The sequence below is a fragment of the Phaethon lepturus genome, unplaced genomic scaffold (assembly GCF_000687285.1).
Source record: "Phaethon lepturus isolate BGI_N335 unplaced genomic scaffold, ASM68728v1 scaffold11037, whole genome shotgun sequence".
Taxonomy (NCBI): domain Eukaryota; kingdom Metazoa; phylum Chordata; class Aves; order Phaethontiformes; family Phaethontidae; genus Phaethon; species Phaethon lepturus.
Window position 1 is genome coordinate 1 of NW_010549804.1, and position 18,129 is coordinate 18,129.

General features: G+C 39.0%; 1 protein-coding gene across 1 annotated transcript in view; it reads left to right on the top strand.

The window, feature by feature from the left end:
- Nucleotides 1-10: 10 nt before the first annotated feature.
- Nucleotides 11-18,129, top strand: part of SLC22A15 (solute carrier family 22, member 15) — a 35,261-nt gene continuing 17,142 nt past the window's right edge. The window contains exons 1-3 of the mRNA XM_010290367.1: nucleotides 11-97; nucleotides 13,837-14,049; nucleotides 17,130-17,262. Coding sequence (XP_010288669.1) covers nucleotides 11-97; nucleotides 13,837-14,049; nucleotides 17,130-17,262 — 433 coding nt within the window. The remainder of the gene's footprint in view (nucleotides 98-13,836; nucleotides 14,050-17,129; nucleotides 17,263-18,129) is intronic.

Sequence of the window (18,129 nt, forward strand, 5' to 3'; positions counted from 1 at the left end):
GGGGAGCAGGATGGAGGTGGAGGAGGCGTTCCCGCTGGTGGGGCAGATGGGGCCCTACCAGGTGTATCTGTGCGTCTTGCTGGCTGTGCTTCTCCAGGTGAGATGTCGCCTCCCCTCCCGCCCCTTTCCTAAGGGTGGGGTGCAGCGCCTTGACTCGCGTGGGATCACCCGTGGGGGAGGCAGTGCTGGGAGGGGAATGCCCCCACTAGCACAGTGCGGGTGCTGTGGGCAGTTGCCCTCAAGTGGCTGGGGGGGGGTGCCTGTGGTGAGTGCTGCCTGGTGTGAAGGTTGGTGTTGGAAGCCTTGTGCCGCGGGCTGCTGGTGGCAGTAACTGGTCTGCTCTGGATGTAGCCTGCAGCACTTTGCAGTGCTCCTGGGGCAGAGGTGACCTCTATCCAAAGGCAGAGTGAACTTCTGCAGAGGGAATTGGGGGCAAATGGCTGGTGCCATATGTGCCACGTTGCCTGAGGTGTTATGCCTTGTGTCGCTCAGTGAGCAAATCAGGAGTATGTAGTTTGTCAGGTGAAAGGCTGGTTGAAGTGAAATTAAACTGAGATTTCTATGAGCTAGACTAGAAGAGAGTGACTTCTGCCAGAGACTGCTGGGAATCCTACACAACTTAGAGTTAGTGGCCTAGGCTGATGGTTTCTAGGTTGCATGTGGCTTGTTTGTGGTGGAAATGTTTGAAAAGCTGTAGGTGGTCACTGATACTTCTGTGTGTGGAGCTCTCCGCTGATAGGCTATGACTGCTTATGGTACTTTGATTTGCCTTGACTTAACTCGGAGTGTAGGAGCAGTGTCTCTGCATTAGGTGTTTGGACAAGGCTCGACATTTTGGGTGGTCAGGTTTGTATTCTGTGAAATACAAAACTGGAACTCTCTTAAGTTTTGTGATTAAAATGGAGGCCAAAGTAACAGCTGAGTGATACAATACAATTCAGGCACTGCTGATCAAGTGGTGTGCTCTGCAACCAGGTTTGTTGTCTTTGCTTCTTTGTGTCTCTTTCCTGTGGGGGTGAGGAGGGGAGATGAGGATAATATATGCACCTTCGCAGTCAGGCCTAGGCATAAAGTATAGTTTGAATCTGTCAGAAGTTTGGTTTACACCACATTAACTCTTCAAAAACTTAATCGTGGTGAATTCAGCCAGGCTGACACATGCTGGGTTACTGCCACTGTGGAAACTTAGCAGCTGCAGGAGGGATGAAGGGAACTTTGTATCCTCCTGCCTCTGCTGAGTGGCATTTTGTAGTAATCAAGAACTTCCAAGTCATGAGCTGTGAGACTGAAGGTGTTTTCTCCTGGCAGCTGTGAGACTGACAGAAGTATTAAGAAGCTTTATGAGATGACCGAAGAAAATTTAGATGCCCAGTTCTGTCAGTTGGGATCTCTGTACTTGGTTGCAAAGCTATGATGATGAACAGCAAAAGCTTTGTAGGTTTCTGTTTCCTTGTACTGTTTCTCTATCTCACTTTTTTAAACTGATTTATCTGATTAATCCTTTAAAATTAGATATTGCTTAGAGCTTGTTCAACTGGCTGACTGGCAAGATAATTTGTATGCTCACTGAAGATTAGGGATTAAGGAAGCAGTAGTTATTTTTTTCTTCCAGTGCTGGTCATGTTCTGGCACAAACTGCAACCATGACAAGTGCTCTGTATTGCCAGAGTTTGAAGTAGTATGGGTCAGCTGTTCTGTTATGATTTTGTTTGTTTTCTTTTTAATGGATTAATTTGCATTTCTCATGGGAGAAGTAAAGAAAGATCTTTGCAAATCCTGGAACTAACTCAGAATAACTAAAGAAAAAAAAGTACCAGGTTTGCAGATCTGTTTTTTTCTTCTCATGTTAACTTTAATTCTTGGACTATACCAATGAAGGTCGTTCCCTGACTGATATATTTTCTTTGCTTCAGATCATGCAGGCGCAGGAGTTTGTAAGGGTTTTAGGTATGAAGCTTGTTGTCTTTCAGTCCATGAATAGATTTAGACTTACACAACTGGTTCCTGCTTGGGTGGTTGATTGCTTTTGGTGCTCCTTTATTGGTGCCAAGTTATATAATGTGTCACTGGGATGTGCAAGAGCAAGACTGAAGGCAGGTTCCACGACCGCTGCGAGTCTTTTGGCTGGTTTATTGTCAGTCTTTGGAGGATAGACGCAAAGGTAAGTCATGTATCTGGTATGTGTGTGTGATGTAGATTTAGGTAATTGTGGTCTCCTTTAGAGGATTAGATGCAGGGTCTGGCTGCAGAATGAGACCTCCGGTTAGTCTATGTCACTGGCTCCGCCATGGACTGATTATTCCATCTAATTGTTTGTTTCCCTGTCTCTTCCCATGTGCTCCCTCAGTTGGCTTGTATTTTCACATTGGCCTATTGGTATAAAAAATATTTCTACATTCTTAAAGATAAGAATACCACATAGGTGAAAACTCTTTTTGTCTTTGCTGTGTCAAGTCCCTCAATCGCTGATGCTAATATACTGAGCTTAAACTCTCTGCTTTCCCTGCCCTGTAAGATTCCCAGCAGATGTTCTTGCTTTCCTTGTAGACTTTTATGCTTTTTCACCTCTGCGTGTTTCTAATCTCTTGAGTTTCACACTTTATAGGTATTTTCCCTCATCTTAGTGTTTTTCTTCTCATAAATTTCTACAGTAAACTACTTCTACCATATGGCCTTACTGATATACCAATGTATCTGGTCTCTGAATTCTAATTATAAACACAGTTTAGCTCAGACCTTCTTTGAGGCAAGTTGTACTTGTGTCTGTATGGGTGAGACTTTCCACATGATTCTCAATTTTCATGTGGGCTTGAGTGAACTGGTACTCAACCTGTGCTTACTGACACTGGCAAAAAACCTCCAGGTTGCCTGTAGTCAGAAAAATGTTTTTGTATGTCATCAGTGTAAAACTAGGTGAAGTGTAAGTCTTGTGGGCTGCTTCTTTCATCTTCACTGATTTATATTATTCCTCTGCTACCTGCTGCTGTTATTCGTTAACTTGTTGAGATGTTACTGTATTAAGGTATGCCTGGCTTATTCACTACCAACTTAATAGGACTTTGGAAGATTTTTAGGAATGTCCCGTAGCAGTGGTTGCTAACTTTATAACAGAGTGATAACAGCTAAAGTAGAGAAACATTTTTTCCAAAATCTATGGAATTACACAAAGACTGGACTTAATCTGAACAATGTGGGAATAGATTAATGATCTGAATTTGAGGATGGATTAGTCTTGCATTTCCAAATTTCTCTTTAAGAGAATGAGGGAGGAATAAAGGGACCTCATAACTCTTAAAATACTTAGGACTTTGAACTAAAAGTAATTGCTTGACACTATTGCTTGATTACTAGAAAGGTGCTCACTACCTTTTGAAGAAATTATATTGAAGCATTATTAAAGAATGGTGTCTTTTGGTGTTTGTTTAGTGTGTGTAGCAACATTAGCTAAAATAGCCCATCTTGATCAGATCCTTGTGAGTGTACAAGCATATTAAAAAAAAAAAAAAAAGAAAGTTTCGTGGTCTCTTGGGACTCAGCATATGCAGTTGAAAGAGGTTTGCCTTGCCAGTGAATCTAAGCTACAGGGTTGCCCAAGTCCAAACTGAACCTGCAGAAATCTGAGAATAGAAGTGCACTCCTACTATATGTCTATTAAAAGGCTGTTAAACATGTTAGAGTTTAAAGAGGAAGTCTTGTTTGCAGAGCTGAAAAAGGCTTTGCCTAAAATTGGGTGATGTGCATTGCATGGCACTATGCATAATTACCAAGCATGGTGCTTCCCTCCATCTCAGGGACTCATTACTAACTGCAAGGAAGATGGAAAAACAGTTAAGGTGGTAACATCAAGTTACTATCAAATGCATTCCTGTTATGCAAAGATGTTCTTGATGCAGTGCAGCTGTAATGAGTGGTGCTGCTAACATCTCTTTGCTGTTGACAGCAAGATCATGTATGACTTCTATCATTTGAATATCCCAATGCAGAAAGCTGCTTTTTAATCAGCCCATCTGCACAAATGTGTTGAGGGAAAGCAGGTTCTGGGACATGTGGCTTAAGTAAGGTAGGCTCATCCCAAATCTTTAGAAATAATTTGAAAGAAATGGTTTGGTGTCTGTCTTCAGATATGATACAGATGTGATCCCATACATAGCCCTGTTTAACTCTGTTTCTTGACTTTTCTTATCTACCCCTCTGTACACATTCTACCTCTTTAATGGCATGAGACATCATGCTGTAGTTGTAATGACAGTAATGAAATACTTTGTCACTGAATCTTCTTTTAATACTTATGTTTGCTTGAGTCTATTAAGCTGTTCTTTGAACTAGCCAGAATTGATCATAAATTGAACAGCTTACTCCCAGTCCTTGATGAGGTATGTTATTAGGACTTTATCTGAATAGAAAGTGCAAAACAAATTTGAAATGTAATGAGCAATTTACAATTAAGGAAAGAGATGGATATTACACGAATTGCATTACAATTGCTAGTAAAGGGTGCTGAAGGTGTTCTGAGGGCTTCATGACAAGCATGCTGTTTACCCAAAGTTACTTGCACTGTAACTTAGACATAGTTCAACTATAAGTATCTGTAAGGTATGTAAACAAGGTAGCAGATATAAAAAGGATTTACAGAATTGCTGTGTGACCTTCCTTCACTTTGATTACTTCACTGTTTGGCTTTTTTCTTTTATGTCTATGGGAGAAGTAAGAGTTTTAAGTCACTCTGATTCTCAAGAAAGCAGTTGTAGAATGTGCGTCAAATATGTGCAGCCACTTACATGAAGTGTGGGCTCAAATGCGGCATGAATACAAACGTAATAAGTAGGGGCCAAAATTTATCTCTTGAGGTAAACTTTGTATTCCCACATCTTGTTGTGCATTGTATCTTACTGAGAACATGCTTATGCTAAAGGATGGTATTGCCTGCCTTCTAGAAGTGATGAAGGCTTTTAGAGTAGCAGATTCACTGAATTGAATTCTTTGTTCTGGTATAGCTTATTCCTGCTTGGGAAGAAAAATAAACTAGGTGGGTGTACGTATGTAAACTAATCACACAGAAAGATATGCTGCTACTCATTTAGCTAAGAATATTTCTACCTGGAAGTTGGTGGAACTTCTAAGTGAAGACCAATCCTACCATTTATTCCAGTTGGGTGGGGGGAAATCTTTTAAGGAAAAAAAGGTAGTGCTTTGGTCACATGTTACATTTCATTTCAGTGATTTAGATGCTAACCAAGACTCCTTGGTCCTTTAGTGGCCTTCAGTAAATAAAACAGAAGAATCAGAAATGTAGTCAAGACAATGTGATCTGTCTTTGTGTAATTACTTCTTTCAGATCCTTAACTGTTTCTTAAAAGAAACAATCACTTATCTCTTCTGATATTATAACTATAACCTTAAAAATATGAATGCAACTGATGCAGACATTGCACTGTGTTCTGCATAAAACCTGAAATAACAATGCTGAGTTGTGACATGCTTCATTAGCAGTGGGGTCCTTAACTCTCAGATATAATGCAGAAGCCTAAATTCTAATAACTGTTTCCTTGCCAATTAATTTTAAATAGCTAAATTGCTATCATTTTTTCCAAAAATATTCCTGAGTGGAGGGGAGTCATGAATCCCTTATCAGCTGCCTATATCTCCATCTTCCCTCAAAATTACATTGTGTCTTAATCCAAATGTGTGCATCATCCATAAAGCTAAAGTTTAAATTTATGCTTGTATGCAGGGGAAATGTATGATCAGAGCAAGCTTGAGGTATGGAAGAAACACGAGCAAGGTGTGCCAGGTCTTCTTGCTCTTCTCAGATCACTACATACTGTGTAACAGTGAAGTTGTCAGAAGAAACTAGCTCTGGGGTGCTTTACTCTAGCTGTGCTGAATGCCTTGCTTTTGCAGGGTCTTTTTAACAACTAGGAATGGAAGGTTCCTGGGAGGCAGTGTGTCAATGGTGACTGGCATCTTCATATGGAGTGTGGGTAAAACATATAGGGGGATGTTTTCATATTATTAACAAAGTTATTGTTAATAAGAGTATTTTGTACAATGGGATGGTATTTGGATTCAGTGGGAGCTGAAGCAATCCCATCTTCTGCCATTAATCAAGATGGCTTTCAGCCTGGCAAACTCTGTTGAAACAATCCATGTAGCCAGTCTGTTGTCTAGGTACCCTCAGAAGATGAGCCTGGGAGTTAGCAAGCATAATTCCACTGGATAGCAAAGACTATGGATTAAAAATATTTGTATTATGACACATTATCTCCATTTCCTCTTTCTCTGCTCATGTGTACACACGGTCTCTAACTTCCTATGCTCTGTAGGCAATAAATTACCTGTATTTTTCCACTAACAAGCCACATCATCACAGCTGTCCTCACTGACACTTCCACCATTTTTAGAGACTCTTAATTTCCTTTTCTCTCAGGTGATAAACTGGTGGATATGTAATTGAACTCAGAATAATTGTTTCTAGGTTGCACATGATTGTTGCTCTTTATTTCTGACCCAAATAAAGTTTTGTGCTCACAAATGTTTATTTTTCAACTGAGCAGTTAATATAACTACTTCTATTTATAGGTGATAGTGTTTCATGTGCATTGTTTGCACTAAGTAAAACCCCCACTTGCTTTTTGCGAGTACCAGCTCAGTGCAACTGGAGTCCCTCTGGAGTAATAGCCTCTGTTTTCTAGGTCTTGTTTGTTTACAATATGATCTGTGACTAAGTTTGGGACTTAAACTGGTTAAACATTGTATCTCTCTTCCCCTAGTCATTTTCCTAATTCTGGTGGGCTTGATGGAAAGGGTGTTAAGAATTTGCCTTGGAAGGCACAATGAAGCTTTTGAGATCCCTGGTTAAGGAAAGCTGAAGAGTTGTATGCATAGCTTATTGCAGCTTTCTGTTTGTGGTATGCTGTTTGCTTATTGGTGTCTTTAAAAATATAGAAAGACCAGACCTCTTCAGTCTCTTTCAATTTGCAGACCCCCCCACAGACTTCTTAACCCCACCACAAGACATGTTAACACTGAAGATATTAAGTCCTTGTACAGTAAATTTAAGGCTGCTGACACCTTTGTTTTTCTTGATTATTTTTCCCAGAATTTTAAGAAGCAATTCAGGGACTTCTGAGGCCTGTAGACTGTAAGTTGAAAATCAGTGGTTTAGCAAGTTTCACCACAATTGGAAAAAACTGTTCTTTCATTCTGGAGCATCATGTTGCTCTAAAATAGCAGTAAATCCAAGACTTTTTTAATTATAAAAAGGGCAACAAAACACAAGTAGATCCAATTGCTTGTCCTCAGGCAAGTCCTTAAAATGAATAAATGAATGAAATCAGCTTATACAAAATGTCAGCAATGTCTTTTAGTCTGGATACTTAAATAGCAGAAATGTCTGAAGTAATCAGTATATGCTTTTATTGTACCCTTTTACCAAGTTAAATGCTTTTGACGTGCAGAAAACAGACTCCACAATCTGTAAGATTGTAAAGTAGGTATGTTTATTCAGCGCTGGGCAGCACGGGGGGGTAGTCCCACCAAAAACCGTGCGCGCCCCAACGCGGCACTTACTTCAAATACATACAGCAAAGTGTTGCATATACATAAAGTTTCGCAATATGCCTATACATATGCATGATCTGTTCCCACTTCGTATTGAAATGAGTTCCAAGACGTTATTTCCATGAACTCCTCCCATCTGTGCTTGCGCAATGCCTTCTGGTGGTGGTCGCTGAGGGTCGTGAGGATGAAGGTCAGTGGCTCCTCTTCGTCACCACTAGTAACCCCTTGTTCTTACGCAGACTCAGTTGCTCTTTAGTTTTCATCCAAACCACAAGGTCAGTTTCAGCCGGTTCTTGAGGCACTCTCCTGGTTCTTATCAGGGACCATCCTTGTGAGGAGCTACAAGTGTTCTCACTCCTGTCAGTTTATCAGGAACTGTCTTTGTAAGGAACTACATATCTCCTGCTTTAGTTACTTTACGCAATAGCTAACAAGATTTCAAACCTTATCTACTAATTAACTGCTAAGATTCCCTTAACCCCTCCTCTCACTTTTGTCATTTGGTAGTGAGGAAGTCCAGGCACAGCTGAGAATGTGGTCTTAGACTTAGCAGAACTCCCTCTGTGAGACCAAGATGCTCACCCAATATTCTTTGGCAGTGTCCCAAACCAGCATGCTAAGGTGTGAACTTTGATCTCATGGTATGCACTGTGACTCAAAATATGTTGGTAGCCAAAGCAGGTTGGAAGATATGGACAGAAAGGAGAACAAAGATGAAATGCGGGCAGAAGAATAATCATGCTTGTGAAAGCGGGACTAAACTCTGACATACTTGTCAGTCCATAACACCTGCTTTTTTTTTTTTTACCAGAAGTTGTTGACTTTTACTTCATGTTATCCTATAATGCCAGTGAGACGGTTCAGTCCTGGCTTGGTTTGTAGTATATTCATAAACCGAAATAGGAACTTCTGGTATACTTCTTTTCTTTGTTCTCCTATAAGTCCTTCTTTACATCAGAAGAGTGGAGTGGCACTTCTGATGTGGTATTGATGAAAACTGTATAGCTGGTGTTCAACTAAGGAGTCTTCTTGAATATTCCTGTTCAAGCAGAAGTAGTATTTATAGTGCTTTTCATAATTTTGGTGCTTGGTTCTCTAACTTACCACTGTGTGTGCATTTTTGGCAGAGAGGAACTGGAACTTTATGTGTAAGTAATGTGTGAGATCCTAAGGTCTCCTTAGGATCATGTGCATTGCCTGTACCTCCTATGTTATTTTGAAGAAAAAAAGTATTTATGGCAATTTTTAATGTTTCTGTGGTAGGTAACACACTAGGTGTTACTTTAAGCAAGAGACTGATAGAGGAATCCTGTTGAGCTCTTTTCAATGCTGTAAGTTTTCATCTGTCCCAGAGCAAACTGTCTTGCAAGACTTTGCTTCAGTGCAAGACTGACAGCTGACTTCTTAACAGCAAACTCATCATATACATCTATAGCACTGTGAAGAAATCTGGCTTGCAGAAAGTGATATCAACCTGTCTCCTGATGGTAAGTTCTTACTTGTTTATTCTTGTTTGGGAGACTGGGGTGATGGAGGAGGTAGAAGAATCTAATGCTATTGTCACAATTTAATGAAGCATGTGTCTTCAGAGTAAAATTCACTCATATGATCTTGTTGTATGAAGAATATTGTTTTGTTCTTGGAGAACCCTTTGTGGAACTTTCTGACTTTCCTTTGTCACTGTCTGCATTCTACCCTCTGTTTCGTTCTCCAATTATAAGCAGACTCTGACATACCCTCTGTCTTGGGTCATTGACAGTAACTGAAATCTCAGAAGGTGTCAATTTACCTAGAAATACTGGATCTCTAGGATGACACTAGTGAAAAAAGTGCAGAGCTGAAAGTACTTAACTAAATTTTGTTGGTAAAGGTCACTTCTGCATGTTGGCAGAAAAAGGGTAAATGAATTTTCTTGTGATAGACTACAAGATAATTATTAAAGCAACTTGAGCTGAGGAGGTGAGATCCTAGGTAATGCGTCCTGTAGTCCTATCACCAATGCTGGTTTTGTCATTGTTAGGTGGGCAGGAGTACAGGTACAAGGTGTGTGCAGCATTCCCATGGCCCTGTCAGGCAAAGGTATGTAGAGAGAAGTTGGTTACTGTTTGGACTGTCTTTGCGGAAAACTTGTATGATTAAGTTATTTGCTCTTGAGACTCAAATGTTTGCCTGTGCTGATGGGAAGTAAAGCAGGCCTTGTCTGTGCATGTGCTGTTTGGTGGCAGCCATCACCTGACTGATTGGCACATGGCTGGCAGTCTGAGCAGAAGGAGCACCAAAGCCCTACTCCTGCCATTGCCCACCAGAATGATACTGAGCATGAAACAGAGTTGAGATGTATGCATTCGGATGTGTGGAACAGAGAAGAAGGGGAAGCTTAGGGGACATTTTCTGCAAACTTGCAGGAAACGAGGCTCTGAGTTGTGGTTTGCTGTACAGTGTTAGTTTTCCATGTAGATGTTAAAGAATTTCTGGAATAAAGTTATGTATGGGTTTGGACAGGGTTTGGACTCTTCTGTGGATTCTGGAGGCCTACATTTTAAGGTTGAAAAACTCTAAATTGGGTAGGTTTTCTCAGTTTCTCTATAGAAACCCTACATTCTTTTAAAGTGTGTCCTCTCTGTCATTGACACAGGTAATAATCAACAGTGGTTACTTTCTTCATGGGGAATATTTACTGTCAGAGTGGGGTTGGGGTTGTTAAGTGTCTGAGAGATTACATTGTGTTCTTCTGCACATGGTGATTCTGTGCTCTAACTACAACAGCCTTTCCTTCTGCCTTTGGTGTTCTCTCTTATTGTGCTACCAAGAGGGGGAAAGTAGTAACACGCTCTTCTTGGTAGAAGAGCGTGTTGTCAGCAGCAGATAATAATCTTGCAGCAGGAAGATGTTTTAGGGCTTTTCTACATAAAAGAGTTATTGAGAAGAGAAAAAAATCATGTGAAATCATCCTTTTGAAATAACTCAGAGCAGATGAGATCATCAGACTTTCAGAAATAAGGTGACTCTCCAGCTTTTCAGCGGCTTGTCATGGGTTCAGGAGAAATTACTCTAATCCTAAAATGTAACCATCTCTTCATCATAGGCTTCTACCAGAGCAAGGTAATTCATGTTCTTCCTTAATTTCTGTCTTTCCTCATGGTGCAGTTTTAATGTTTCTATATGTGAAAGGTCAGAAGTTAGTGGCTTATTCACTATTTTGTTCAACAGTGAATGTTTCAGCTGGTATTTGTCTAGAATGACCAGGCTAGTTGTAAATTGCTGATGAGCTAATTAAAAAGGTTGAAAGCACTTAGTAGAATTTAAGTTTTGCTTTTGTTTTTTGGTTCTGCTTCATAATGGGTAAATTATAGGGTCCAAAAGAGTTTCTTAAATATTTTTGTGTGTGTGTTTTCATTATACACAAAAGAATCTAAGTTCTTCCTCCCCCTCCCTTGCTAGTCTTATTAGAGATTCTACATTTTTCTTGGAAATAATTTATTATGAAAATGAACACCAAGAAAGCTGGTCAAGACATTCCAGGCATTTCTATTAATATTAATTTAAACATTAATTTTAAGTTTATTTCAAAACCTGTTAAAGAAATAACTGTAAATGGCTGACTAGAATTCCTTCGACTTAGGAGAGGAAGTAAAAGTTTACAGGTTATTAAAGTGTTGCCTTTCAATAAATCTTCCTACACCATAGACTTCTAATCTAGGCAGACTGTAAAATTTTAACCTACAGAGAATATAAACAGGAAAAACTTAAACCAAACTCACAAAATTCTCAGCATTTCATCATCAGTGACTATGAGCTGCTGCCTCCTCCCCCTGTGCTTGGTATTCCTCTTGATTAATACAGATCAGTGCAGGGAATTCATAGGGGACTGTTAACATCCATACAGAGCCAATTAAAATGTTTTCTGAATAGAAGGTATACATTAAATGACATAAATTTGACTTGACCTGCGTTATAGAAAAAATTAGAAAATTAAGGGCTTTGTTTGCCAAAGTGCATATAATATAGGCATTTTATACCTTATGTTATATATATTTCTATTTGATTTGATAGCATTTTGTATTGGTCACCAGTCTACACAAGTATGTTACTGGTAAGTGCAAGCATTTAGAATTCTTACGGGAGCATTTCCAGATTCATTAACAAATTCCTGCCTCTCACTTGAGTGATAAAAACTGTATTTTGAATTTCTTTAAGTTTAGAGTTTGCTTCATCATGTTTTTAAGGACCAATTTCAGAAAGTGCTTCTGGTCTTCAGAATTATAAATGAATTTTGGGGGGTGTTTTGTGGGCCTTGGTTTGGTTTTGGGTTTTGCAATGAAATGAAGAGGGTTTACCATACCTGTTACCCAAAGTACAATGCAAATGATCACTAAGAAAAACAGTCTTGTATCAGCAGTGTCTCCAGGGAACTTGAATATAGAACAATACTATTTGATAACATCAAAACATGTCTCCATCTTCATACATTTTTCTGATTCAACAGATCAATTGAAAGTGTTTCTATCTTTGTTGTATCCCTGCTTGCTGCAGCCACTAGGGTGCTTAAGGCTGAATTTTTTTTTATTGAAAAAATATCTGTAAAGTTTCTTTGTGTGCCTGCGATCACTTATTTTTCAATTTAGTTTTTTGTAGCTGGGGTGGGTTTCACCTAGAGCAAAAATGAAAAGCGTTATGCTTTCTTACTCTAAGACAAATGCCTTGAGGATATCATTTCCTGAACTACTTCAAAAATACGTTTATTTCACAAGACAAAAGCAAGGATATTATCACTTAGTCCTGACACAGAATTGTCTGAGCAAGTCAGAGTACAGGGACATACCACAGACCATGACCTGTAATTCTTATTTCTCAGTAATTTCAAACTGTTCTTCAGAATACTGTATCCATACATCCCTGGCAACATGGCCACTCCGCTTTTTAACACCTCTTTCTCCATGTAATCTTAGTCATTGCCTTCTTGCCCACATGAGATCTTTTAACTTCTCATCCTTGTCTATCTGGAAGTTGTTCTTTAGCTTAAATAATAACATAGTTAACAGACTGTGTCTTTTCTTCCACATATTACAAATTTGGAATATTTGAAATATCATTTCATTTTGAAATATCAAAATATCATTTGATATTTGAAATATCAAATTTCCAAATTTGATATTTTGTAATTTTATATTAAAAAAAGGAAAGAGAATGATTTTTTAAGTTATTTACCTCCTGCCACTACAGTAGCAGTTTATCATGTAGAATGCAAAAAGGAGCTGATGGCAAGAAAATGCTTTCAGGTAATAACTCTGGTATTTATGCTAATTCAGCAGTAATTCTTATTTAGATCTGGGTCTAACTCTGCTCGGCTGTTGTACAGCACAGAATCAGATTGTCTGGTGTTGTTTGCATCAGAATTCAGAGATCCTCAGACTCCTTTTTTTGTGCCTATCTATGGTCTTCCCGGTTTTGAGAAGTATTTGTGTAGCAACATTCTGAGAGAACACACTTCCTGTGAGTACATTCTTCCCAAGAACATACAGAGGTGGTGCTGGGAGGACTGTGTTCAGGAGGTGGCTGAAGCGAGGTTTGAGGAATGGAGTGGCATGGCTGAGGGTTTTTTATGGAGGAAGTAGTAAGCAGGTGAAGCAACAGGATCTTTTTTTTTTTTGTCAGAAGATACTGTGCTGAGTTATTGTTCCTCAGTGAGGGCTTAAGACAAGAGGCAGTTTTATTTGGAGACTGGGGGGCTTTTTGTGTTGTTACCAACAACTCCTTTTGTCTGTCAGGCTTTATCATTTGTCTTCTGTTGCAGAACTCATGGCACTTCTATGTTCAAACAGGTCTAAAAACACTGGGTTTTAAGATGGAGTTGTAGTGTAGACTGTTAAAGCAGTAGCCTGTTAATGTTGTTCTGAGCAAGCAGCAGTGACCTAGCTCTAGACCAGGCTTGAAATGTCTGGTTTTCCAGCAGTTTTATTTATTCTTTCTTAAACAAAGCCAGATGTTAATCACTGTATTTAGACCTTGTGTGTCTGTATAAATGTGTAGATATATTAAAAAATGCATATATGCATTCACATGTGTGCCTGTCATTTTTTAAGAGTAATAATCAACAGATAGAAAATGCAGGAACCACTGTTGTGAGGTTATGGTTCTTCAGTGTGTGATATTTGGTAGATGGGGGCATCTCGTAGTGGTGGAAGGTGAATATAAAATAGGAATATTTTTTAATACTGATTTAATACATTGCTTGGATGTATGTTTAGCATCTCTGGTTTTTGTCTTTCATGCCAGCTCTATGTGGCCACTGAAGCCATCCTCATTGCATTGGTGGGTGCAATTCCTCCCTACCACTGGGATCTCCAAGAGCTATCAGCTAATCAGAGCCATAGCAACCAGTCAGTGACTGAGCAGAGAGCTCTCGGGGAATGGCTTCTGACTGCCAATGGCAGCGAGGTGCATAAGCATGTACACTTCAGCAGCAGCTTCACATCAATAGTCTCTGAGGTAAGTCTGAAATGTGTTTCACTGCCTCATGTGTGAGTAGTAAATCTTACTTGGTCAGTTGTGGGGGGCTGATTGTACTGCTCCTTTTTTCCATACTAATGCATTTTTGCATAGCAAATGAAATAGGTGCTACCTCCAGGTAGAGAACAGGTGATTTATTCATATCTTTACTGGCAACAAGAACTAGCTTTATTTGCTATGCAGATCTTGACTAAAGTTCTGCTCTAAAACTTCCCACCTTTTCCATATGCAAGTTATGTATTGGATCCTGTAGCTTGGTTCCACAATGGAGCTGGAATCTTGTCATTCACTGTACTAATGTGCTAAAAATCCTTTATGGACCCTGAGCTCTTTCTAGACACCTCTTGTGATTCTCTGGCTAAGTTCAAATGCATGTAGTGCCACCATCATGCAGTTAGCAAGCAGTGGAGGAACTGCAGGAGAGGAAGTGGCTTCTACAATCTTTGCAACTCCAGGTATGAGGGAGGGCATGAGCAGTGAGGAGTCAGGTGGGCAAAGCAACTCCCCCCATTCTATCCCAAAACAAGCTTTAGCTTTATTGGTGTGGCCTCTGTGTTTTGTAAGTGTCTTCTTTTGTGGTCTAGCCACAGTCCCTACAGAAATTATTTCAGGCTCTGCACAGATGTGTGCAACACCTGCCCTTCCTGGGGCCTTCAGTATCTGTTAATGTCAAATTCTTCTGTGCAAGAGCCCTACCCAAGTGCATCTGTTACAAGATCTGAATTTAGAGCTGTACAGTTGATTCAAGTGTAGTACCACTTGATAATTCATGGCTATTGTCCAGAGGCATTAATACTATCTGAATTAGTCCTGTAAAGCACTTAACTTTATTGGTTATGAGCATATTAATAAAAACTGCCAGCTTTGGAATAGTACCAAGCAGTTGTGTGCAACAGGCATTGCTTCTTATTCTGGTAGTAGAGAGGATATGAGTACTTATGCCACTATTTAAATTGAAATCCTAATGGACAGTAGATTATTTAAGCATTATTCAAAGCTCAGTAAGGTTTTAAAACTTTCTCTGGGCTTTTTCTTGTTTGCATTTTAATTTATCCAAGAATCTCTTGTTCTTTCATACTTGTCAAGCCAGACATGTTTGTGGAGCCTAGCAGTGTTTTAGGACATAAATTTTATAAAGATTGTTAGGCATTTTAGTTGCCTACATAAGAAATGCAGGTAAAAAGCAGAATTCAGTTGAAAAAATAAAAAAAAAATTCCCAAGGCAACTTGTGTAGATTCTGCTTTGAAGTTCTTTAACATACTTCTCAGTAAAGGTCCATGTGCATAAAATCTTGTTGCCTTTATTATTTCCCACTGTTAAAATTTTTTTTTCAAAATTTGTTAGCTGAATGTGTGATATTTGGAAGTTATGTACTAAATATAAAGACTTTAGTGACAGTGCACTTATTTGGGGAAATATCTCATCACTATCTAATCTCATTACTGATGTGTAAAAAAGCTTTTTCTACATTTGAAGAGGATTTTTGAAATTATTATCTTGTGGCATCACTTACTAATAACATGACCATTGCTTATGTAAAAAGCTTGATTCATGAATATCAAGAATATATATGTGTAACATGCTTTATGTAGAAGAGAAAGGCCTTGAGCCCTTTGAAAGGCCTCTTAGCTGTTGAGATTAATTTGCAGGACAAATTTGCTTCACATCCAAATTATCCCTTAATCCCTGAATAATTCAGAAAGCATCTAATGTCACTGGGTTTCAGTGTTGGCAGCTTTTAAAACGTTTATACCAAAAGTTAGGGCAAGATTCTTGTAGCTCTCAAAACAAACTGACCACGTTGTTTCAAGATAAAAGTAATGTCATATGCTATTATACAAATGTATTTTTCTGGGAATTGTTTTTAAATTCTAGAGAAGCTTCAAAAGCAGATTTGTGGTCACATGGTTAGTTTTAGAATTGAATTTTGTCAGTCTTGACACTTTATGGGCACATTACCTACTATATCAGTAAACACTTCACCATTAAAGTGACAATTCAAAATGAAGTGTATACTGAGAAGTAAGCAAGTTATTTTCTTGGAGCTTCTGAATGATTTTGTTTTGTTCTGTTTTACCAGCTCTGTAATCCTGGTGAGGTTTAATTGCATGGCTCTGTTCTCATGGTGAGGTAGTTTATATCTGATCTTTGAAATAATATAAGCTTTGCTAGAAAGGATATCTAATGGGGTTTTGGTAGAGAAAGAGAAGATTATGAGGAGAAGATTAGAGTGTTATTGCAGAGATAATGACATAATCACCAGCTTACCAGCACAGGAAGGAAAGTTGGGCTGTCATTAAAAGGAAACATTATCTCAAGATGCAAGATGAGTAGAAAAAGAAAAGAAGGTGTGGAGGTTTTTAGAATGCAAAAGGAAATAACTCTTGAACAGTGAGAGCATGGCATATTTTCATTCTGCAGTTTTGTGAGGGAAAGAATTTCCCTTCAGGTTCAATGTGAGACATAACTCTGTAAGAATCAAACATATGAAGATTGGGTTTGTATTTGGAATTGAGGAGAATTGGAAATGACACAAAGTAGACTGTAAAAAGGATGAGTATTTGCAATACCAGAAAACCTGTCTAATGCTACCAAAGTGTTTCTCAGTGACAGGACAGTTCATGAGGAGGAGCATATGCAGGTTTCCCTTTGGACATAAACCACAGTTTTTATTTTTGCATAGCATGCCTACACACTGCAGTGACACATGTCGAGGTAGAACTGAGTCTATTTAAGCTAATAGATTTATGTGAGAAAAGGCAATAAAAGGGAGGGTGGGAGAAGGCTGCAAAAGTTAGTATTCTGAGAGATCTGTCCTTGATTTCAGAACCAAAGACTGCTCATGATTTGGGGGAACTGTGCAATTGATTAGTATGACCTGGTGAGTCTGGGAGGAGTTGTGTTTTGGTGACTTATCTGATGACTGACTGAATGTCATACTTAGGAGACTTAGGCAAAGTTTGATCTTCCTTAAAGTGTGTGTCATCCCCCTCTATCTACTAGCTGTTGGTGAACTGCTTGGATTCTGGTTAATTCTCCTTTTTTTATCTCCATCCAGTGGTTTTTGATTGGTAACACATCATACAAAGTCAGTGCTGCCAGTTCTTTTTACTTCAGTGGTGTGTTTGTTGGAGCAATCTCATTTGGCCAACTCTCAGATCGCTTTGGGAGGAAGAAGGTCTATCTCACAGGTAACCACTGCCACCTAATAAAAATGAATGAACGGGAGGTGTCATGTCTCTGAAGATCAGTGACAAAAGTGCAGTTTCTGCAGAGAGCTTGGTCTGCAGCAGTGAATAGTGTGCTGTGATTTTTTTTTTTTTTTGTCCTTCCAATATACTTCAGGAATATTAGTAGGGACAAGAAATTCATATTTGATTGTTCAGTCACCATCTGAGTATCTGGGAGGTGTTCTGGATTTAGTAATCATACCATAAGAGCCTATACTCATGCATGTCATGCTTGTGGGATCTCCACAGGTTGCAATTAATATTTCTAGTAATTTGTTAGCAGGTTATATGTGCAAGAACATTGCTAGGAATTTTTTAGAACCTTTTATCTCCTGTCTGTGTGTTTTAATTCTTATATAGTTGTGGTTCTCATTGTGTTAAAAAGCTCAAGCTTTTTTACTGTCCCCAGATCAAACAGCACTTGAAACTTGATGTTTTCTGTATGTATTTATAAAGTTGTGTGTCAATGGATGAGCATGTAGAATTAAAAAATATATTATTTTTTTAAAGGAACAACCTCACTCAAAGCAGATAAAGGTGGGCCTGCTATGCAGTGCAAACTCCCCATGTACTGTCCCCTGGTAACATTTCTCTTCTCTAGTTTATACGGACTACTTTCCAAGAATGAGAGCAGATATTTGGTCATGTGTTTAATCTGTTGCTTCTGTATGGGAATAAATATCAAGCCATCTTAACTGGAGCCAGTTAAGTAGGTGGAAAAAACCATCTGCTGTGAACTGAATTTGAAGGTTTAGTACTGCAGATGATGTATTGGAAACCACTCCTTTTCTGCCGCCCCCCCCCCCCTCTTCTTTTTTTTTTATATCC